At 32.2% G+C, this 23,732-nt stretch overlaps 2 protein-coding genes across 2 annotated transcripts in view; both read right to left on the bottom strand.

Moving 5' to 3' along the window:
• The window catches only part of ogre (optic ganglion reduced), a 51,168-nt gene extending 30,711 nt beyond the window's left edge, over nucleotides 1–20,457 (bottom strand). Inside the window, exons 1-2 of the mRNA XM_072542185.1 lie at nucleotides 19,984–20,457; nucleotides 2,541–2,648 (exon numbers count right to left, since the gene is read on the bottom strand). Coding sequence (XP_072398286.1) covers nucleotides 2,541–2,648; nucleotides 19,984–20,232 — 357 coding nt within the window. The 5' untranslated portion in view covers nucleotides 20,233–20,457. The remainder of the gene's footprint in view (nucleotides 1–2,540; nucleotides 2,649–19,983) is intronic.
• Nucleotides 20,458–21,002: 545 nt separating this feature from the next.
• LOC140448210 (uncharacterized) lies at nucleotides 21,003–23,429 on the bottom strand. Its single transcript, XM_072541321.1, has 2 exons — nucleotides 23,233–23,429; nucleotides 21,003–23,126 (listed from the first exon to the last, which is right to left on the bottom strand). The coding sequence occupies exon 2, from the start codon at nucleotides 22,575–22,577 to the stop codon at nucleotides 21,006–21,008; it is 1,572 nt and encodes a 523-aa protein (XP_072397422.1). The 5' UTR covers nucleotides 22,578–23,126; nucleotides 23,233–23,429; the 3' UTR covers nucleotides 21,003–21,005.
• Between the last annotated feature and the right edge of the window lie 303 nt (nucleotides 23,430–23,732).

Here is a 23,732-nt window from a genome sequence, read left to right as displayed (position 1 = left end):
AATGACTTGTGGCATTGTTCTTGAATGAGCTGGCTAATAGGTTTATAATTGTAGCAATTACCATTGATATTTTATGTTGTTTTAGTCGATTTTAGTCAGTCATTGTTGGAATTTGTTAAGAACAGTTTTACTTATTATTTTTTGTTGTGAATAACTAATTGTTCTATTTAATAAAAAATGCCGGGAAAAACGATAACAGGAGAAATACGACAATGTGTAGTTCATTTATTGGAGTATTTTAAAAAAGAAAACAACGGACCTTTGCTTTCGTTATCATCGGTACATGAACGAGTAGGGGACGCTTTGAAAATCAGTCTTCGCACAGTGACAAGAATAAAGAGTGAATACAAGACAGGGGCAGCTCTTACTACACCAGGAGAGTCACGTAATGTACAAAAAAAGACTAATGATGTCAGCGATTCTATAAAAGGAGAGATTAGAAATGTACTGTATGGCATGAAAGCAAAAGGAGAGCACGTTACAATTAAAGTTCTAAATACACAATTAAGAAACAAGCATCTCTATGACGGTTCTGATACAAGTTTGTGGCGTCTTATGAAAAATTGTGGGTTTTCATACAAACTAGAAAATAGTAGACGAGTGCTATGTGAGAAACCATGTATTGTCTCCAAACGACTGTATTTTTTGAGGCATTATATGAGAAATTTTTTAAGTCCAAGCCCACTTCAGTTCGTTTTTTTAGATGAAACATGGATATTCCTAAAAGGGGCATATAAACGTACTTGGCAAGATGACTGTGTGAAAAGCATCAGAAAAGGACACGAAAATACAGGTAAACGCTTTGTTGTTTTACATGCCGGAAGTAGGCAAGGATTTGTTAAAGATGCTGGATTACTGTTTTCTACGAAATCGAAAAGGGCAGACTATCATGATTCTATGGATAAAGAGTCTTTTAAAAAGTGGGTCTCCGAAAAGCTGATACCAATGTTGGAGGAACCATCTCTAATTATTATGGATAATGCCTCATACCATAGCTCTTTAATAGAAAAATTACCAAATGCCAGTTGGAAAAAATCGGACTTACAAGAATGGTTACGAGCGAAAAAAATAATTTTTGACGACGATTCGGGCAAGGCAGAGCTATTGAGTCTTTGTCGCCAGAATAAACCACAAAATACCAGGTACGTTATAGACGAGCTACTCCAAGAACATGGGCATCAGGTTTTGAGATTGCCTCCATATCACTGTCAATATAATCCGATTGAGTTGGTCTGGGGCATTTCTAAACAATAGTATGATCGTCATATTGGAGAACATGGACGTGGAGATGAAACAGTGAAAAAAGTTTGGGACGATGCATTAGCTGAGGCAACACCTGCAGTGTGGGCGAGTTGTGTTAACCATACTGAAAAATTAATTCAGGACGACTGGGCAAAAATGGTCACATATGATGAAAATGAAAGTAGGATTATTATCGATTTGGGTTACCCTGGATTAACCCACCCCGAAAGTGGGTTAAATAATTAACACTTTTTTGGGTATATTTCAAAATCCTTTTAAAATGTACTTTTCGTTATATCCTGTCTTATTGTACTGCAAGCTAGAAAAATACTTCTTCGCAATTTATACGTATATTCCGTTATTAGAAATTTAATGAAAAATAATTTATAATTTTCTTTTATAACTATTCTTTCGTTTGACATTTTGCCGCTACATTTTGCTCCGCCACTGGAGGAGGTAAACGAATCAAGCTTAGACAAGGAAAGACAGATGAAACAACTTATTGCAAGTGTTTATACACGGACACGCCAAGAACGATGAAAACGATTATACCTATATTGTTTTTTGTTCGTATCTCTTACGATAAATGATTAAATGGACATACTAGCACTAATGCCGCACTCTTTATATATCCATCCATTAGATGTAAAATGTTCGAAAAACAATATTGGATATCTCTGTAGTAAAAACTGCAAATAAAAACCAATTTTTTGCAAAATTACTTCAAAGCATAAAAATAAACATTTCAACGAACTCTTGTCCAAGTAAATTGATAAATATGTTTGATTTGTAAGTAAAATTTGTAGTTTTTGCAATTCATGTGCTATTTTTCCCAGAAAACATTTAAAAAACCAATACCACTGATAAACAGCCTTGGAATAAAATACTTATCGGTAACATTAGACCAACGATACTGTCTCCTAAAGATAGCTCGAATAAGCGGAAATGACATGATAGGTGTAATCTTTAAAAACAAAAACTTTAACGAGACCATCGAACTGGCATATAAACGTAACTTTCCGTTCAATAAGCCCGAAACATTGATTAATTTTGTACTGTGGAAATTTACTGAGCAACAAGTGTTAGTGCATTTCCGCCATGCGATAAGGTTTATTAAACTTTTCCGTTCACATTCTTGAACTTGTGAGAAAGTTGGTGTTGGACGTGAAGTACTTAGATAAGATAAGAACTTGCGAAATAAGTTTCGCTAAAGCTTGTTTTAATAGCAGCATCAACAATATTATTTTTATTTTTTCCCGATATTTCTGTGGTTAATAAAATGTCGGGATGTCACTTACCTGGAAGAACAGCACGAAACAGACCCATTGGTAGTAGGGGTAGTATTTTTGGGCGTTGTTTTCGCCAAAATCGTTGGCGACTCCAGGATGTGCCACCTCGTAACCGACCTGAAAGCATAAATCAACACGTTTATAATATGCCGTTATAAATCTCGAAATTTATTAGACTTGAATTCTCAGTAACCTATTATTATCTAAGAATTCCAAGAGGTTGATGGTTTCAACAAATCTTTGTGGTCTGACATTGAATTTATAATCGAAATATGAGGTGGTACATAGCAAGAAGTAAATTGTATTAAATGTTGTATATTTCTGATGTTTTTTAGGTTCTAAAATTTCAAATATATAAACGTGAAAACAACATTTTGTACGGAAAGACCTGTTAGACAAAACAAATGTCCTGTTTTCCTGGTCTGAATTTTATATAAACGTAAATAAAATATTATTTTGTACGGAAAGACCTGTTAGGCATTAAAAATGTCCAATTTTCTGGTCTGAATTGTATATAAACGTGAAAACAATATTATTTTATACGGAAACACCTGTTAGACATTAAAAATGTCTAGTTTTCCTGGCCTGAACTATAGATAAACGCGAAAACAATATTGTTGTGTACGGAAAACCTGTTAGACATTTCAAATCTCCAGTTTACCTCGCCTGAATTGTATATAAACGTGAAAACAATATTATTTTGTACGGAAACACCTGTTAGACATTAAAAATGTCCAGTTTTTCTGGCCTGGAGTATATATAAACACGAAAACAATATTGTTTTGTAGGAAAACCTGTTCAACATTTCAAATATTCGGTTTACCTTGTCTGAATTGTATATAAACATGAAAACAATATTATCTTTTACCGAAAGACCTGTTATTAGTACGAAAAGCTTTGAAGGTAGGAAAAAAATTAAAAATTATTACTAATAGCTAGACTTCGGCAAATATGCATATTGCATATTTTGCATATTGTGCATATTTTATGCAAATATTTCATATTTTGGCATATTTGTATAAAAGTTTGCATAAAGTGCATAAAAATTCAGATTTTTATACTGTATTTGAAAATTTTTAAACATACCAATTTATTTCAATTCTTGTATAAAATTTTGTAGTCATTTTAATCAAGAAATGATCTAAGTACGTAATCTCTACAGGTACAAAACATTTACAATTTCAAAGAAGATCAATTTAAGTAGCCCTCAACATTCTTAGAAAGTCTCGGTCACTGAGGCATTCAGTTATTGGATAATCGCTAAGGGTTCGCTCATTTGCATTTTATGATCTAATCCCCAAATCTATCTACAATTTATTGTGTCTTAACAGCAGGTAAACGGCTAATAGTTTTGTTCCTAATTTAGGGATTTTCCAAAATCTCCCAGTTTATTGAATTAGGTACCTAAACATTTCTAATTTGATGCTCAGATTTGTAAATCATTTTTGTTTTGATATTCAAAGCGTAAACACTCGTTGTGCGTAACAAAAAGGAAGATTGTGATTTTATAATGCCAAAACAACCAGTGCTTCAGCTTGGATTAAACCTTATAAAGAGCTGTCTATGGATATGGGAAAAATCTACTGTTCAGTCTGTGGCAAAATTGTAAGTATCTAATATTTTCTATTAAATATCTAATATTTCATACATACAGGGTGTTTCCAAATGACACTTACAACGTTTGACTGTAGATACTTCTCGAAAAATTGAACAAAACGATATAGTTAATGAGGGGTCAAACTTATTTACTTTTCGAGATACAGGGTGTTAAAATTAAAAAAAATTAAATTCTTTTAGTTAATAACAACAATAACTTTAAAACCAATAAACGTATTTACTTGAAATTTAGTACTCGTAGGTTGTTTTTAAATGAAAAATAGCTTCCTTTAGTGAGAAAAAATTGTCCATGGTACAATACAATGGTGTGTATTTAGAAAAAATTTTCACCTTTACTTTTTTTTATGAAGTCAGCTATTCTAAAACACAATTATTTTTATTGTAATTGAATTAACAAAAAAAAAACTTTTGTTGAATTTTAAAATAAGTTATATGATGTACTAATGGTTAGTAACAAAAACTAATTTGTGGATTAATACTGCATTTAAAACACTTAGCGAGTGTTTTTTTTTCAAACCAGTTATTTGATTAACCAAAAACACCTTGTATATTTTTATATTTTAAAGGTTGGGTTAAAATAAAGGTTTTTATTTTTATTTATAGATAGCATGTGAGAAGAAATTTCAGATAGACCAACATGTGAGAACTGCTTCACACATTGCAAAAAAAGGAAAAATAGGAGGAAAACATCAAACTTCAATGGCTAAATGTTTCCAATCTACTTCAAAAAAATTAGATGAGCAAGAAACTTTTAATGAAGACTTGTGTCGCGCATTAGTGTCTGCAAACATACCGCTTTCAAAATTAGCAAATGTAAATTTTAGTTCGTTTCTAAAAAAATATTGCAAACTTAATGTTCCAAGTGATCGGTCTCTAAGAAGAAATAATGTGAACGGGCTATACTCGTCGGTGTTAATTAATATTAAGGAAGAAATTGCAGATAATTATTTTTACATATCTGTAGACGAAACCACTGATTCCTCAGGAAAGTATATTGCTCATTTATTGATTGGTGTTCTTAAAGAAGATACCTTACCAAAATCTCATCTTATTTCATGCCAGCAACTTGAGAAAACAAATGCTTTAACAATTTCGCGTTTTATACAAGAAACATTAGCAACTTTTTTTCTTCCGACAACTATTCCTTCTAATAAATTACTGCTTATTTTATCGGATGCTGCTCCTTATATGGTGAAAGCAGGACAAAATTTAAAAATATTTTTCCCAGATTTAATACATGTTACTTGTTTAGCGCATGGATTAAACAGAGTTGCAGAGGAAATACGAAAAAAGTTTCCTCTTGTAAATACCATGATATCCAGTGTCAAAAAAGTATTTCTTAAATCTCCTATAAGAATTCAACTTTATAAAGAAATGCTACCTAACATTCCTCTTCCACCACAACCTATTTTAACGCGATGGGGAACATGGTTAGAAGCAGCTAATTTTTATGCAGATCATTTTGTTAAAATAAAGAACATAATTGATACGTTAACAGATGAAAGTTCCCAATCTCTTTTGGATTCTAAACAAACTTTTCAGAGTAACTTGCTTCAACAAGAACTTTCATTTATAAAATCAAATTTTAGTTTTGTTCAAAAAACAATTACTCAGTTAGAATCACCAAAACTGTCATTGTTCGAAAGTACAGCATTAATAAAAGAATTTGCGTCATGTTGTCGGAACGTTAGAGGTAATATTGGAAAAGATATTTTAAAAAAATTTGAAGCTACTATGGAAAAAAATAAAGGTTACCATATTCTTTCTGAAGTAGTCAGTGTTCTAGCTGGAAATATTTCGGAAACAATTAATTTAGAACCAAATGTTTTGGTTAGTTTGAAAAATGCTCCCGTTACATCAGTTGATGTTGAACGAAGTTTTTCCATATATAAATATATGTACTCAGACAGAACAGTTTTTGTTAGAAAATTTTGAACACCACTTGGTCATTTATTGTTACCATAATTCTAAATAAGTTTATTCATACTTAAAAATGATGTAGTTACTTAAAATAAATGTAAATCTTAATAAATAGTAGGAAATATTTAGTTATGTACACTTTTTTTTAAATAAAATTGTTACTATTTTACGATTTTTTTATTTATTTGTATGCATATTTTGTAAAATATTTGCATATTTTCGGGTAAACACGTGCATATTTATGCGCATATTTTCTACATTTTTATTTGCATATTTGCCGAAGTCTACTAATAGCAGTCATCTTTGGGTACAATTGGGTACATCTTTGGGTCGAAAAGACCTATTTTGAATTGGTGAAAGTAGCAAATTCATTAGAAAGTTTAAAATTCTTGTAAAGTGCATTGATTGCTATTGACATTTTCCACAAAATTCGAGCTCATAAGAATCAATTTGTAGTCAATTCAGATTTATATTTTTGTTCGAGTTTTTTCCTACAAACGTTTCCAAATATATTGTCCTATATAATATTGAGACATATCTTCTATTTTAAAATCAGATCCGCTTAATTTCATCTACAATGCTAAAATAGAATAACAGTTTTTTTTTATTTTAGAATCTATATATAAATATTTATGCAATACAAGAAGTTTAACTATTTAAAAAATCTTAAAAGTATATTTTTGGGACAGCCAAATATATACAGGGTGTGGAAACCATTGACGGAATAAAATTGTTCGTGTCCTTACTTTAGAAAGTTATAAAAAGGGCTGTGACCCGTCTACTACTTTTACGTTTAAAGTGAAATATTCCATATTTCTGTAGTTATCCTTTCTTTGAGGTCTGTAGTACTATTTGGCTGTGTTGCAAATACTTTCGCTTGAAATAACCAAAGAAAAAATCCAAGGGCGTGAGGTCTGGCGATCTAGCTGGCCACTCAAAAGTACCTCTTCGTCCAATCCATTTATTAGGGAAGATTTCGTTTAAGTAAGTTCTTTCCATTAAAGTATAATGGGGTGTTATTGTGTCCTAGTAGAACCAGCAATTTTCAAACATTGTATGTTGGAAATATAATAGTTTCAACTACTCGTAAAATGTAAGTATCTTCCACATTTTTAGAAATTTAACAGTCAAAATTTTACCTATTTTTGTGTCATTTTAAAGTGAAAATATACTTTCAGGAAAACGTTTTGAAAAATTGTAGTTCTTGTGGATAAATTTTATTTGGTTTTTAATAAAATATAGAAGTCTACTTCTTGTAAGTTATTTTAAATTATGGTATACGGTATACAGCCAACCACAGGAATTTTTCCATTTTACTTTGTTTTCAAATAAAGCATTTTTAAGATATAGTTGATAAGTTAACATCAAATATACATTTACATTGACACGCGTAGTAAGCGAATAAAAACACAACGGAATCAAGGTTCTTGTTCTCATCATAGTTTTTCTAAATTCTGAAGGTAACTTTACGTCATTCCGATAATCATATTGTCGTGTAACAGTGATGCATCAGTAATATTCAAAATAGTTTATATAATACATAGATTGAGGAAAACAAATGTTAGACCTTAATTAGTAATAATTGTCCTTTGTACAAGAATCATAAAAGTCGGGACCCTTGATTTATATTCTTGTTCGGTCTACATTCCGGGAAACTAACGGACTCATGTAATTTCTGAAAAGTTATATGACTCAGCGTCTGCAGCAAGTCGACTTTAACATAAATGTCTCGTATATAAAACCAATAAGAAGTTTCTTAGATTGTTAGTTCAAGAAAAGTTGCACAATTTCAGCCAAATACATAGAACTAAATGATCCATTTACCCAAATAAAAGAATATATGTTGGGAAATTCACTGGTCGAGCAAAACAAACTTTTTCCATCTGTCAAAACAACTTACCTTTTAAACGCACATCCATTAGGGAATCGTACGTCGTATGTTTATTTAAACATTTTATCTATGTATTTAAAAATAGATTAATTTTATTCCGTCTGAATATTAAAAATAGTGTTAAGTAATACTGGTACTATATAGTATGTAAATTTTTGTCTATTTCACGTATTTGGTACACTGATAAGAAAAGGCATCCACCATGGGCGTCGATTGGGAATTTCCAAGAAGAATCAATGTTTTGACTTTATTGATGTGGCTCTCTTGGTAGGGCTAATGAGATGTCATAAGAAATTACAAGTCAATGGACGCGAAAATAGATCAACAATAATATTATTATTTGTGTTGTTCTTGTCAGTAATATTCCTTTATAAAATAAACTGGAATTTTTGGTCGGAATATTACATTTACATTTCTTTTACTGTTTTCTTGTGAGATTCAAACCAAGTACCACTGTATTGTGCATCTCCGGCTTTTCTTCAACTAATTTCTTGTGTGGGGTAAAAAAGAAACAAGGCGGAGTTGCAATTTATGTAAAAGACAGTCTTATGTATTCTTCTCTTAAACTAAATGAATAGAATGTAGAGCAAAGTTCAGAGTTTTGTGGAATTTATGTACCTTCAATAAAAACCAATATTTTAACTGTATACTGACCGGGTAAGGGTGACTGACTTGTTTTTGGTGAATTTTGAAAATGTCATAACATCCTTGCGTAGCAAAGCAGACAAACTGATCATATTTGGTGATTTTAATATAAATTTTTAACCCAATTACCAAGGAATGAAAAAATCAAAAAAATGAGGATTTTTTTTATAACTTTTATAATCATAATGTAATTAAACTAAACAATAAAGAAAAAAAAATAAAGAATATGTTTTTTTTTGCAAAAAAACTTGGTGTTGCGTAGACGCATCACCGGTCAATGTCGTGTATTATTTGTGGTATTTCTGAAAGCAGCCAATATGAAGGTAGAAGTTACATTTTTTGCAGGTATAAATTGTCTGGCTGTGACAAATTTGACATCTTCTTCGTACTTCTGTCTTCTGTGGCGTGTGAGTACTATTTTGGCATACTTGGATTTCACGCGGTCGATTTGTTGATGGATTTGCTATTTTTTTTCTTGGTGAAATTTCCATTTTTAGTAGGCACATAACAATATAGGATCTAAAATCCAGCTGCGCCATCTTTTTTTATGTGTACTGTTATAAATTTTCCATGAATTTACCAGAATATTATCCTTGGTATTTGTGAACAAGAGCCACCATCATTTATTTCCTTTGGTATTTATTCGATAATTGGCTACTCCATTATCGTGAAGGTCAACACCTCCCATATATTTGTTGTACTTGGACACAACATAAGGTTGTGGTACTTTTTTTGTTGTCTATTGTACCTCCTACCTTTTTTTTCTGGAAGTGTATGGTAGTGTGTACTTATAAGCGTTACAATTGCATTGTTATACCATCTTACTAGCGAGATGTATGTATTTTTATCAAAAAACTGTCGTTATTACACAAATTAAGTTACTATGGAATCAGAGGTATCCCTCTTCAGCTTAAAACTTCTTATCTATGTGGCAGACACCAGGCGGTAGTGTCAAAAGGTCATCTCTCCGATTTTCTATCCGTAAAACATGGAGTCCCACAGGGTTCGGTCTTAGGACCTCTTTTGTTTATTATTTATGTCAACAATTTGCCTAAATTCGTATCTCCATACAAAACCCAACAATTCGCAGATGATACGACATAAGTTATCATGGTTTGCTGCAAACAAACTAAAACTTAGCTCTGATAAAACGCAAAATTTGGTTTATCTGCAAGTAATTTACAAAATGATCCAGATAACAAAGAGACTGTTAAACTATTGGGGATAACCATAGATCATCGACTCAACTGGTCGGCTCATATCTCACAACTTAAGAAAAAGCTATCAAGTTCATTATTTGTTATTCGCCAACTAGCAAGGGTTGTCAACTTTGAAACATTCAAAATGACATATTTTTCTTTATTCCTTCTTCTTCTTCTTCTTTTGGCATCATAACCCTGGATCGGTCTTTGCCTGTCTGGCTATGTCCTTCCATTCAGATCTCTCTTGTGGCCTTCTTCTCCATTGTCTTATGTTCATTGTTTTCAGGTCGTCTTCCACGTCATCCAACCATCTCGTTCTGGGCCTTCCTTTTTTTCGCCTTCCTATGGGCTTCCATTGTAACATTTTCTTAGTTGTTTTTGCATCGCTTTGTCTCTGCACATGTCCCAGCCATGACAGTCTTTGACTTTTCACAAATCTTACAATGTCATAACCTTCATTTAACTCATTAACCTCGTCGTTTCTCCTGATTCTCCATGTGCCATCTTCCTCTTGTACCGGGCCATATACTTTCCTCAGTATTTTTCTCTCGAATGTCCTGAGTTGGGCTTCATCTTTTTTCGTCATTACCCAAGTTTCACATCCATAGGTTACTACGGGTCTAATCAGTGTTCTGTAGATAGTCATTTTGGTTCTTTTGTCTAATAATTTCGATGTCATCAATCTTTTATTAGCATAGTATGTACGATTCCCGCTGGAAATACGTGCATTAATTTCGCTACTTACGGAGTTCTTCTGATTGATTTATGTGCCGAGATATGTAAAGGCATCCACTCGTTCGATAGTATAGTTGTCTATTGTGATATTATTTTCATTGTCAGTTATTCTTTTGACTGTCATATACTTCGTTTTTGCTTTGTTTATTTTAAGACCTCTTTTTCTTGCTTCAGGATCAATTTGTTTGAACACTTCCATTAGTCGTGGCTTATTCCTACTAATTATGGCTACATCGTCTGCATATGCAGTAATTTGTACTGATTTGGTGTTTATATGGCCGGTAATATTGGTTTTTCTGATGACTGCCTCAAGAACTAGGTTGAATAGCATGGTTGATAGGGCATCTCCCTGTCTTACTCCCATGTTGATGTTAAATAGGGGAGTCAGTTCTCCATCTACTCTGACTGCGGCTTTTGAACCCTGCAACGTCATTTTTATGAGGCTGATGTATTTCTTAGGTATACCTAGATTACAAAGGTCTTCCAGCATTCTGTCTCTATTCACACTATCAAAAGCTTGTTTAAAGTCTATATACATATTATATAGGTCTATGTCGTATTCATAAGCTTTTTCTTGTATCGTTCTTAGTATGAATATGTTATCTGTAGTGGCTCTATTTGGTCTGAATCCATTTTGATAATCACCAATTATATTTTCGGAGTATTCTAATAATCTATTGTAGATTATACCAGAAAGAATTTTGTATATTACATTTAGCAATGTAATTGGCCTATAATTCTGGCATTCCCTCTTATCTCCTTTTTTATATATTGGCTGTATGAGGCCAACTGTCCATTCCTCTGGCATTTGCTCCTTCGTCCATATTAATGTTATTAGGTAATGGATTCTTTCCCAGAGTTCGGATCCTCCATGCTTTAATAATTCTGCCGAAATTCCGTCCGTTCCTGGTGCTTTATTGTTTTTTAGTTTATTTATTATCTGAACTACTTCTTCATAACTCGGATTTTCGATGTGCAGCTCCGCCGTATAATATATTGCCTCGTTCTGATCATTTTCGTTGTCTGCATTTAGATTTTCTTCTGATCATAGATTTAGATGATGATTAATACTCTACGAATATAAGAAATATAGTATGTTGTATTTTGTTCACTTTTCCCAACCTGTTTGCAAGGTTGATAACTATCCAGTTTGTTCACAAATCGTTTTGTTTGTTTGACTGGTAAATAATTTTTTTTTGTGTTGATTTTTGTTTTAATATCTTGTTTCTTCTTTCGCTATTTGTCTCAGATATTATCTGGTATTGGTGATGAGATTGTGGTATTTCAGTTAGGTTTCTGAGGTCCATTTCGGCATTTTTTAAATGTACCGTCACTGTATCTAACGAAGTAATTTCTCCTATACAATTCCAAGTTAGCTATATTCAATCTGCTACTGCCTGATTAGCCGTGAATTTGATCCTACCGGCCTTTCGGCTTGCTGCTTCTGAGTATTCATCGGTAGTCTGTAGCTATGTAGTCTAAATAAGGAAAATCAATGATGATAAAAATTTCGTCCATTTATTTTTAATTTGTATTTTCATCTCTACATTTCATTTCTCTATTTTTATTCTTATGAAATTAACAACGCAGACAAAATAACAGTTTCGTCGATTCTGTAGAATTCCTTATAAAATTACGTTACTATAATATGCAATTTTTTGCCGATTACACCATAAGCACTAATTTGTTGCTTCATTTGAATATAAAGAGAAAAGTGAAACCAAGTCTCTTTGTATTTCCTAAAATAGTATTTCAGTGTCATTAAATACAGCAGCGTGACGAAAATTACTGCCGAGGGAATATTTTAAAATAAATTTTAAAATAAGTTTAAAAAAATCATGCAATCAATTTATAGTAGAGCAAGTCCTTCCAAGTGCTGATAGGATAAAAAATTATCCCTAATACAGAGAATAATAATGTTACGATAGATAATGACGTGTCGTATGACTCAAAACTGTAATGTTTTTCTAATAAGTATTTTTTAGTAGGCAATATCCGAGGGACCCCTACGCTAAAACCAGTTTCAGCCATCGACCGACTTCTAGTAAATTCGCCGAAACACCAGTCCTTGAGTCACCTTCTCGTCTATTCGATAGAATCGCGTTCTAATGGATGGAAGGTCATCGATTCATCGCCAGAACTTCGAGAATAACGGCATTTTATATGTAAAGAAGGAATTCTGTTGTAAAGGGACAGTTAGTTTTTGAACATCGCGTCGCGTTTTAAAATGTAATGCACGTATTATAATAAATTATATAATTATTAGTGTAAGATAAATTAGTAATAAAGACTTTAATAAAATAAGTGTTTTAAGTGTAGAACCTTTAATAATAAATAAAAACAATAAATTTTAATAATAAAAACATTACAATAATATACCTAGGCCTACCAATTTGATATCTATGATAACATATTTAACTTGACCAGAAATTTAGAACTAGACTTGGGCAAATATGCAAAAAAAGTGAAAAATATGCACTAATGTATGCATTTTTTAGAAAATATGCATGCTGTCAGTGGAAACATATATCTGGATAGGTCACCCATTAAAAATGATTATGTACTGGTGGAATATAAATTAAACAGCCATAATAGTAAGTTCTACGTAGGACTTGTTATAAAAGAAAAGAATACGAGCGGAGATTTCGAAGTGAAGTTTTTCAGAAAAAAAGGACATAACACCTTTGTAGAGCCACTAGTTCCAGATGTATCAATAGTTGCTGAGAATAGCATTAAGATGATTTTGGAGAACCCCTGCTTTGCGGGATTAACTCAACGCCAAAAACAATTTATTTCTTTCGGAATCGACTTCACTAATTTAAATATTGGCTAACTACTATATTCAACGTTTGAATTATTTTTCCTTTGATTTTATATTATTGAAGTTATACTTCTATACGCGCGCTCCACGTTGGAAATTTGTATGGGAGTGAATCTGTGAAATCATTACATATGTAAGATAATGAGTAAGAGAGAGACAGAAGATATATTTTCTCTCTCTTCCTCTCTCGAATATAAAAATGTTCATTTTGTATATATATTTAATATTATATATTATATTATATATAATATTATATATATATATATATAATAAAATATTTATTAATATTATTATTTATGTGATATGTTTGTATTATTTATTAAATGTTCATAATTATATTAGTCTTTTGTATTTCAAAATAATAATCTCAATAAATCACTGTATGACCCAGAACTGTCAATTTTGAAATACGTTTGTGTCATGTCCTCGGTAGTATAGTAGTCAGTATCCCAGCCTGTCACGCGGGAGACCGGGGTTTGATTCCCAGTTGGGGAGGACTTTTTTATTAATATTATTACATGGTAAATTAGACATATGCGTAAGTAGAAAAGTTATGTATATTATTGTCATTTTTAAATACTTGCATGAATTTGCATTTTAATTTGTATTGTATTATTATATTGAATTATGTTGCAGTGTATTGTATTGTATTTTTATATCAATAACAAAATAAACAATGAATTTTACTGCAGAGTATGTGTAAAAAAATTTTTGCACTCAACTCCTTTCATACATATATGAAAATAAAAATATACATTTTCATCAAAATATTGATTCAATCCTTCATTTACTATACTCCTATTACAGGTCAAATGTTTATTAATTGTTAGTAAGTTGTTATTAATTTTGTTTCTCTTTCTGCTATGTCTTACCTATAGCATTACATATGTAATGATGATGCAGATTGACTCCCAAATAAATTTGTAACGGCGAATGCGTGTATAGAAGTGTTACTTCTACCGGCAGTCCCACTGGACTGCCACACCCGTTTTTTTTTATTATTGGAATAAAACTATAGCATAGAACTATTATTGGACATATTTCTAAACCAATCTTATTGGTTTATTGTACAGCTTGGTCATTTTTATATATTATGTTACATGTTACATTGTACCCCTATGTATGTTACATTGAGCCCCAGTGGTGGGGCACAATGAAACATTTTTTTTAAAACTTGAATTGATTATTACTCAAAATAGTTAATAATAAGGTTGTTGATGCTACTATAAGTCTGTACCTAGTACTGAATGAGATCTTTCAAAACACATTTCAAACTGATATACCTACATACAACAACAGGAAAAATTAATAACAAATTTGTGTTTCATTCTGCCCCGTGATCCCCTACTTATAATTTTGACACAAACTGAATAATAAACTTTATGTGCAAAATCCCCAGATATTTGAATAAAATATGCAATATATGCATATATATTCATATATATGCATATATTGCATTATACAGATTCATAAAAAAAACGATCTACTATCTCGTAATGCACATAACTAATAATTTCTTAGTTGCAATTAAAGATCATAATTCGGGGTCTTTGATTGTCATCCTTTCATAGTAAGAAAGCACATACCATAACCGTGTGGCACATCTGGTGATAAAGCATGCAATACTTTCCAAACATGTGTATGTGAAATTATCCGCTATTAATAGTTTTGATGACAACGATTAAGAGCACGACAGTTTTACTTGGTTTTACGATAAGACGAATGTTTTTGTTTTCTCTTGGCACGTTTGAGTTTCTTGTGATGTACAAATTTGAGTTGTCGAAATCGTAAAAATAAATATTTATCATTGAAAATAGATTTATGGTGTTTTATTTAAACCAATTTTCCTACATGATCTTTCCATTTAGAAGAAATCAAGACATTTTTTTCACATCAACCGCTTCTTCAAACGGCAAGAAATTTTGTGAATGCTTAAATTTTTATGAAGGAAAATAAAAAGTGGTCGCTTACGACAATTCTATTGAAGGATATTTCAATTGAAAATAATTCTCTCTTCAAGAAACCTAATCGATTTATAAAAGACTGTGATTGTGCCTCAGGAGCCATAGAAGTGGGAAAACTTCGACAGGAATCCTGTCGATGCTAAACAGAACGATGATAGGAAATGGAAGGCAGCATGAAAATGCGACGAGAAAATATATTGTTAAGCCGAAGCACAAAAATGTTGCCACTACTTTTATAGGGTCAAGTTTCGATTTGACGATAAAATGCAAATTTACATGAAAGCATACTAATTCGATGTTCAAGTTGAAGACACTCTTGAATGAACCCAAATGGAAATTTATTATCATAGTGGTTACTCGTGCGTAGTTTGCATGTCATTATCCAATTCATAGGACCGTTGAGTTGCAACCTCGGTCGACAATATAATTTAATGATACAAAACAATGGTTTAATGTCGATATGAAGAGATCGTCGTCCACAAAATTGTCACGGTGTGCTTTATGGTATGAGTGGTATAGCGTGCATATGAAAATATAATTTTTGTTCTATATTAGAATCGCTAGCTTAACGTCTCTTTATATTCTATGGTTTTTGAACTAATATAACCTGAAATATGGTAATGCATATAACAGTTAGGATACGTAAAAGTATTTAGGAACCATAATATCGAACCAGGGAACAACAGAAGAAGATATAAACAACAGACTGAGACAAACAAGAAAATGTATAAGACAACTAAACTCAGTGTTGTGGGATAAGAACATTACGATAAAGACAAAAAAGAGAATATATAATACCCTGACAAGAAGTATCCTGACATATGGGTCCGAAAACTGGACAATAAACAAGAGAAATAGAGGTTGAATAAGAGCAGTAGAAATGGAGTTCCTGAGGAGAAGCTGTAGACTTACAAAAAGAGACAGAATTGAAAACGCAGAGATTAAGCGGAGAATGGGAGTGCAATCAGACATAATCGACTATATAGAGGAGAAGAGACTATCCTGGTACGGCCACGTCAGAAGAGCGGACAGAGGACGCTGGATAAATAAAATCACAGAATGGAGCCCGATTGGAAGAAGAAAGAGAGGAAGACCCCGAAGGTCATTCAGAGATGAAATCGACGAGGCTATGGAGAAAAGAACCCTGCGAGATGGAGACTGGAATGACAGGGAAAATTGGAGAAAACGGTTGAGTGAAGGAAGACAGTGAAAACTGTGGAAATCCTTAGTAGTAGTAGTAGTAGTAGATACGTAAAAATAAGACCATGTTGTTTTATTAATGTTTAGTGAAAGTCCATATCTCTGACTCACTTCTGTGATTCTATTCATTAACTCCTGGAGGCCTTCATAAGTATCAGCAAATACCACCGTGTCATCTGCGTAACTGATGTTATTGATACATTCTCTGTTAATTCGAATTCCGGCTTCAACATCTACTGCTTCTTGAAAGATTTCCTTAGAATATATGTTAAACAGTAAGGGTGATAGTATACATCCCTGTCGGATAGACGATGTTTGATTTCAGTAAAGATTGCTAATAATTCTACAATATTTTTATTACCTATATCATTAAGATATAGGTAATAAAATTTGTCATCACATTAACATTGGTGGATAAAAAATCATTAAAATGTCAAACCAACCAACATTAATGCTCTAATGCAGTGTGGTCGAATCTCAGGCATGCGGGCCGCATGTGGCCCGAGGCTCGTTAAACTGCGCCACCCGCAAAAACATTTCAAAAATATTGCCATTGATAACTTTTACCTGTTCCAACCCTGTCTAACTTTCCGTAATCTTAAGAAAGTAGTTAACCTTGGGCGAATAAATTGAATGTTAAACTCACAATGAGTAGTGCCGAAAAACGCAAAATTTTCGAATAGAATCCTACGTTCCAAGGAAAATGGGAAAATCAATAGTTCTTCATCCAAGTAAAAGGCAAACCTCAGTGCAATATTTGTACTCGAGTACTCGCGGTATCAAAAGAATACAATATTAGTAGGCATTATGAAACCCAGCACAAAACAAAATACGACAAATATCAAGGTGAAGCTTGCAATACTCTTGTAAAAGAACTTAAAGCGCTAAAACGCAAAAAAGTTTTTTTTTTAAGAAAAGAGATCTTACTGTTTTCTCAATCGGAAATTGTTATTAACGCGGACGTATTTATAACAAAGCTTAAGAACAAAACATTTCTTCATGAACTGGCATTTCTAAAAGATATTACCTCTCACTTGAACACATTAAACCTACTACTCCCGGGGAAAAATAAGACAGTATCAAATTGAGACATTTAGCAAAAAACTTGATTTTTTCGAGAACTGCATGAAAATAAACGAACTCGCACATTTTCCTACGTGTTTTGAAATAAATCTCGAAGAAACCATGGTCGATTTCTCGAGGTTTGCAAAAGTTCTTACAGAAATAAAAAGAGAATTCGATGAAAGGTTTTCGGATTTTATTGCACTAAAACCCGATCTTGACTTTTTAACAATCCAATGGGAGTCAACATCCAGAACCAATCAGCAGAACACCAATTAGAGCTGTGCGAACTACAATCAGATTCGTTTTTTCAGGCAAAGAAAAATGAAGACATTAGTACCTCTAGGAAGTTAGTTTCCAAGGATCGTTTTCCTAAACTTCGTAACTTTGGAAGCGTGTATTAGACTCACTACGACTAGCATACCTAGATATAGATGTGCAAAAGTTAGTAGAGGATAAACCCTTGCCTCAAATATCCCATTGATTTTTTATTTTATGTTAAATTTTAAACATAACATGTAAACTGTAAACCATAATAAAATACTTGTAAATAATACTTTGTTTGTATATTATTTTTTAAAATAAACTTTTAATGAGTCCAGTTCTCTGGCCATTCATAATAATTTCAAATTTAATACAGCCCGCAACGACTAAAAGGTTGGACCGCACTGCTCTAATGTATAAAGAGAAAATACTAACCAGCACATATTTTTAGGGGAGAAGCTGCTACACCAGTTTAACAGTTATTTTTAACATTAATATTTTTTGCTTATGAAAAAATACAAATATCAGTAGCTTACTATATGGGTATATCAAGGGGAACAGCTTCAAAAATTGAAAATATATTAAACAAATGATGAAATGGTCCAAGATGAAGATGAGTTTTATGCCATTCTATGATTTCCAAGATGCATAGCTGCAGTAATTCGTACTTTAATACCAATTGATTCTTATGGAGGCGCAAATGCAGAAATATATCGTTCAGAAATGACACAATGTAAAAAATAGACGAAGCAGTTAGGTAGAAACGGAGGCAAATATAAAAGATAGACCAGTAAACCATTCAAACCTATCATCCAATATTTCAGAAAGTGCATTGATGAGAATTATTGAACGGTTATTTTGAAAACTAAATTAATATAAGTAACTCTTTTTCTCAATATGTTAATTAAAATTTTCATTCGTTAAACAAACGCTTGGACTTTCCGACGAAATTATCTTCTAATTCTACTGTAATTATCATAATATGATGATTTTTGTTTTATATGTTTCTTTCAAAAGTCATTTAGAGTTTGGAACAAATTCTAACAAACATTGATCAATCAAACCTTTATCTTCTCTTTATTATCCAGACAAAAAATATTATTGCATTCTGGTTCCATTTTTTCAATTTGTCTTATAAAAAATTATAGATAGTTGAACAAGTCCGGTCATGGTTGAGTCGTCGAGGAAAGAAAGCGCTTAAAAATTTAGTTTCAGGGTCTTTATCAATACTAACAGACCAAAACTATAACCAAAAAGAAAAAAAATTAAAAGAAACACAGTTAATATAAATCCATGTTTTGAGAATTATTCAAAATAAAACAGTACCGGCTTTTACCGACATAAAATTTATGTCACACCAATATGGCGACAATACTTATGACAAGTGACAATGACATACACACATTGAATTAAATTATTCATCGGAGGGTATAAACGTATGACTTGGTATGGCCTTGAGTGCTACAAGTCATGAAGGTCACGTGTGAAAATTTACTTGTTTACCTCATATATACAGGAGTGTAATGATAAACATATATTCAGTACTCAGTAGTATCGTAGTATCATCAAAAAAAGCTTTTCTATGCCACTAATGGTTTGAAAATTATAGGAAATGTTTATCCTAGGTTTTTGCCTTCATTAAGACATAATGGTTGTAGTATTTTAGAACGAAATGGCGGGAAAATCCAGCACTCAACTTTGTTAAAAGCTATAATAGTCCCTTTACATTAACTTTTGTATTTAATGTGTTTGCTATTTATTCGCTTTTATTTGAACAAAATTTAAAATAAACAATTATTGATGAAATCAGTAGCGTCAGCGCTCCAAAAACATAATATTTACAGTTACAACTATTGAAATGGCATCATCAACTATTTGCAAATATTGAAATTGTATTTATTTAGTAATAGCACCCGGTCTATTTGCATTATCTGCCAGTTCCGGTTGACTTACATCATTCTAAAACAACAAAAAAGCATTTGGCGTCGCCTTAGCAACTACATCAAACAAAAACAAACCAGATAAGTAACATTATACATAATATTAAAAAATTTTGCAGAACAGCAAAAAAGCATATGGGTTGACAGTTACACATATGCGTATAGATATGTGGGTCAGATGTGACACTTACCTGTCTCTGGAAGGCGTCAGGCATGGTGAAGGTGGAAGATATCCAGCAGTAGGTGTTGACGACATGATTGGGAAGGCCATCGACTATGCACTGAATGGGATTCCCTACGAATTGATTGGCAGTCACTATCAAACTGCATGCACTCAATAAGGCACATGTAAAGATATTGTGCATGCGGAAAATTGCACAATCCGTCACTATTTCTTGATATTTGAAATAATTGGCTAGTCCTCCTAGAAGCTTATACATTTTCGGGCAGTGTATATATCACTTTATAGCATTTTACGAACACTTTACGTGGATTTTTCTATATCGAACTACCGTTTTCTATTCAACGACAGCTCTTCGAGCATTTTAAAACATGAACACAACCTTATTTCAATGATTATTTAGTTACAATACGATCATTTCTCGCTGTTGAACCAGTAGCTACTGACGTTCCCCTACGGTTTGTGTTTGTGGCATCCCCACTACGGGATCCAGTCGACCAGTTCGGTGTTCGAAATTCGGTTCGTTCGGTGACACCTTTCACTGGCGTTGGAACGGACCGTTGGCCGCTTGTTTCCCTCGGGGGTATATTTGGGATTTTCGAAATTCGGGCGTACGTGATTTTTCTAGAAGAGTACCGGTGATCTGGGCGATGGATTAGGATGGATTCTGCGATTGATGTGGGGGTGGGACGACAGAAGTTGAAAATTTTAAATATTCAAATAAATATATCGTTACCCTAATATTACAAGGTTGTATGTAACAATATTGCTAATTTGAGAAAAATCGATTTAAAAAAATGAGCTTTCATAAAAATCAAATTGTTTTATATATTTTAAATTTGAATTTAAATTAAAAATGTACATATGTATTAAAGGTGATTTAAAGAAAAAATTAACAAAAAATTGGTTTTTGTATTAGAAGAAAAGGTATTTGAAAAAAAAAAACATAGAACCTTGATATAGCAAGAAAATTTTACTTATTTAAAAAATTAACATAGAACTTTGTTAACTACAAAAACAACAAATTAAATCTTATTTTTGGAGGAAAATACACTCGTAGTATTCCTTATCAACTTCAGGGATATACTTGAACATAGATTTTAGGGCATCTATCTTATTTGGGGGAAGTACAACAGCCTTATCACATTTTTTTAATTGAAGCGGAATGAGTGGTTCTGTTTCGGTTTTAACATGACCTTTTCGTAATTTTCTTTGATGTAAATTTACAGTTTTTAGCTCTTTGGTTGGATCAAAAGTATCTTTATACTTCAGTTCAAAAAAAGATTTAGAAAATTCTAATGCTACTACTTTTGAAAATGGTACAGCATTGTAGTTCAGTTGGCTGGAAAAAGACTGAAAATCTATAAAATGTTCTTGTTTCATTTGAATTATTGTATATGGATTTTGTCGGTTTACTTTTAAAAGGTAGCGCAGAAGTGATATAGGAGAATAATATTCTACTTTATTGAACGTTCTTTCAATTGCACTGTGGATTGCATCGACCTCTTGAATACAAGCATGTCCTGGAACAGAAAATTTCATGGAAATATTTTGCACATTCTGATGTTTTTGAATTAGGTAACTGAGAGCATAACTCATAAGACTGTTTCGATTCTGTGGAACGCAGCTATCGCTCCACAAAATGATTTTTGTAAACTCTGGATGGTCCTCCAACACTTTTCCTACTATTTTATAAACTGCGCTTGCAATGTCATTTCCCTTTCTTCCATGTAAAGCTTCTGTCCACACGGCACAATACACCTTTTTCCCAACCGAAAGGTGACCGGTCATATTGTACACATTTAATTTGCTCTTATAAAAGAAATTTTTTATGTCTGCTTTTGGACATGTCAAAACATTTTCCAGATCAAAACATAATAAAGGTATTCCGCTTTCTTTATCTCTTTGTTTTTCTTCTCTCATATACTCTTTCTCTTTCAAATGATCAGTATATCTTCGTTGTGATTCTTCGTCTTCCCTCTTCTCCATTTTTCTTAATTTTATTTCTTCGCAGGTATCACATCTATCTTTTCTTGGTTTGTGAAAAGCTATATTAAAATAGTTGCAAAATATTTTTCTGTAGACAGCAAAAGAAACTGGATTTTTTTTGCATTCTCCAGCAAAATCCAAATAAAGCTCATACAATTTTTTGATACTTAATCCGCTTTCTAAATACTCTTTATTAGTTTTTTTGCGACAGTAATGGGATTCCACTCTTGGAATCATGTTAATGTGCTCCTTGACCAAGTTACTATCTTCGAGTGATGTTACCCGTTTTTGATGTTTGCCTTGTTTACTTTCGGGTAAGGTTTTGGTGGAAGTTTTATTGTTGTGCACCGTATAAATTGGTTTCTGGCTTATGCATAAAGTCCCAGTGTAAAAAGCCTTGCAAACTTGGATCTTTTGATTATTTATCTCAAAATAAAACCTAAAACTTTTGCTTTTTCTCGAATTTTCTGGATTTTTGCCTTTTCTTCGTCTCCAAGGAGTCTCAGCTTCTGTGGTATGCAAAATATAGTTTTTCTTTTCGATGGCTGAGAGTAAATAATAGTTTTTAAAAATTTCCTTCCTTTGTTCGTCGCTAATTTGACGCGAGCACTTCATTCTGCACTTTTGTACACAATCTTTTTTATTCCTAATCTTTCTAGCAGGTACTACCTTTTTTCGAGAAGAAATATACTCTAGACCTTGATCAAATAAAGATTTTCTTTTGTTACATGTCCATTCAGAAGTGTTTTTCTGTCGTTTTCTAGTAAATATCTTTTTATCTTTTATTATATTCTGAGTTGCTTCTTCTAGTAAAATTTCTTCGGAAATATGTCCAATGTTATTTGTATCATCGAAATCAGAATGGTCTGGTTCTAGAATCTTAATTTTGTTATCTTCTGAAGACGGGATTTTCTTGGTGAATTCTGGAACTAAAGTTGTAGAACTGCTAGGTACATTTCTAAAATAAAAATAAAAAAAAAATGTTTTCGCGATTTAGTTAAACAAAATAATTGTCAAAAATATTACCTATTTAAGTTAGACTGCAAGTTACCAGAACCAGAGTTAGATGCATTTTTAATCTTAATATTGCTAACAACTATGATTGGGGCCTTTTTATTCTTTGGAGTGTGAATGATTGAGGTGGAAGACGAACTAGGAGCTTTTCTAAAACAAATTAGTTTTTAAATAGTAACAACAAGCTAAATTATAAAAAGAAATTAATAAAATGTTACGTTGTTTAATTTTTTTTTGTTTAGCAAATCATGCCTACCTGCTTGAATCCGTTTCTGAGTTAGTTTCGTCATCACTTTCGCTGCTACTTCTTGACACGGGAATATTAATAACACGTCCACGAATTTTAAGTCTGAAACAAAGAACTTTTTGTAAAAAAAGAAATAAAAAATAAAAACCTAACCTCACAATATAAGATATAGAAAAATCTTACCTGCATTCTTTCATCTTCGATGTTTTTTGAACTGGTAATACGTAATCCTCATCATCATCAGAGTCTTGGACATAGTCATCACTTAAATTACTCATTTTTTTTAATTCTAGACACAAATAACACTCTCGAAAACGCTTGCGATTTGTATTATAAATACAGGAACATAACCTCACTTTTACAAAAAATACAATAACAAGGTTGTATGTTACAACATAGAACCATGTAATATTTAGATTTTAATCAAATTTTAAATTCCAAAGTTCTATGTTTACCATAGAACTTTGCTATTCATATAAAGCATAATTTTGTACATACACCCTTGGTTT

This window comes from Diabrotica undecimpunctata, chromosome 8 (assembly GCF_040954645.1).
Source record: "Diabrotica undecimpunctata isolate CICGRU chromosome 8, icDiaUnde3, whole genome shotgun sequence".
Taxonomy (NCBI): domain Eukaryota; kingdom Metazoa; phylum Arthropoda; class Insecta; order Coleoptera; family Chrysomelidae; genus Diabrotica; species Diabrotica undecimpunctata.
Note: the sequence above shows the minus strand (reverse complement) of the source record. Positions and strands in the feature narration are given on the sequence as shown.

What these genes read in the sequence shown, in the direction of transcription:
- LOC140448210 (XM_072541321.1), bottom strand. Translation starts at nt 22,577, where the DNA reads ATGAAGTGCTCGCGTCAAATTAGCGACGAACAAAGGAAGGAAATTTTT.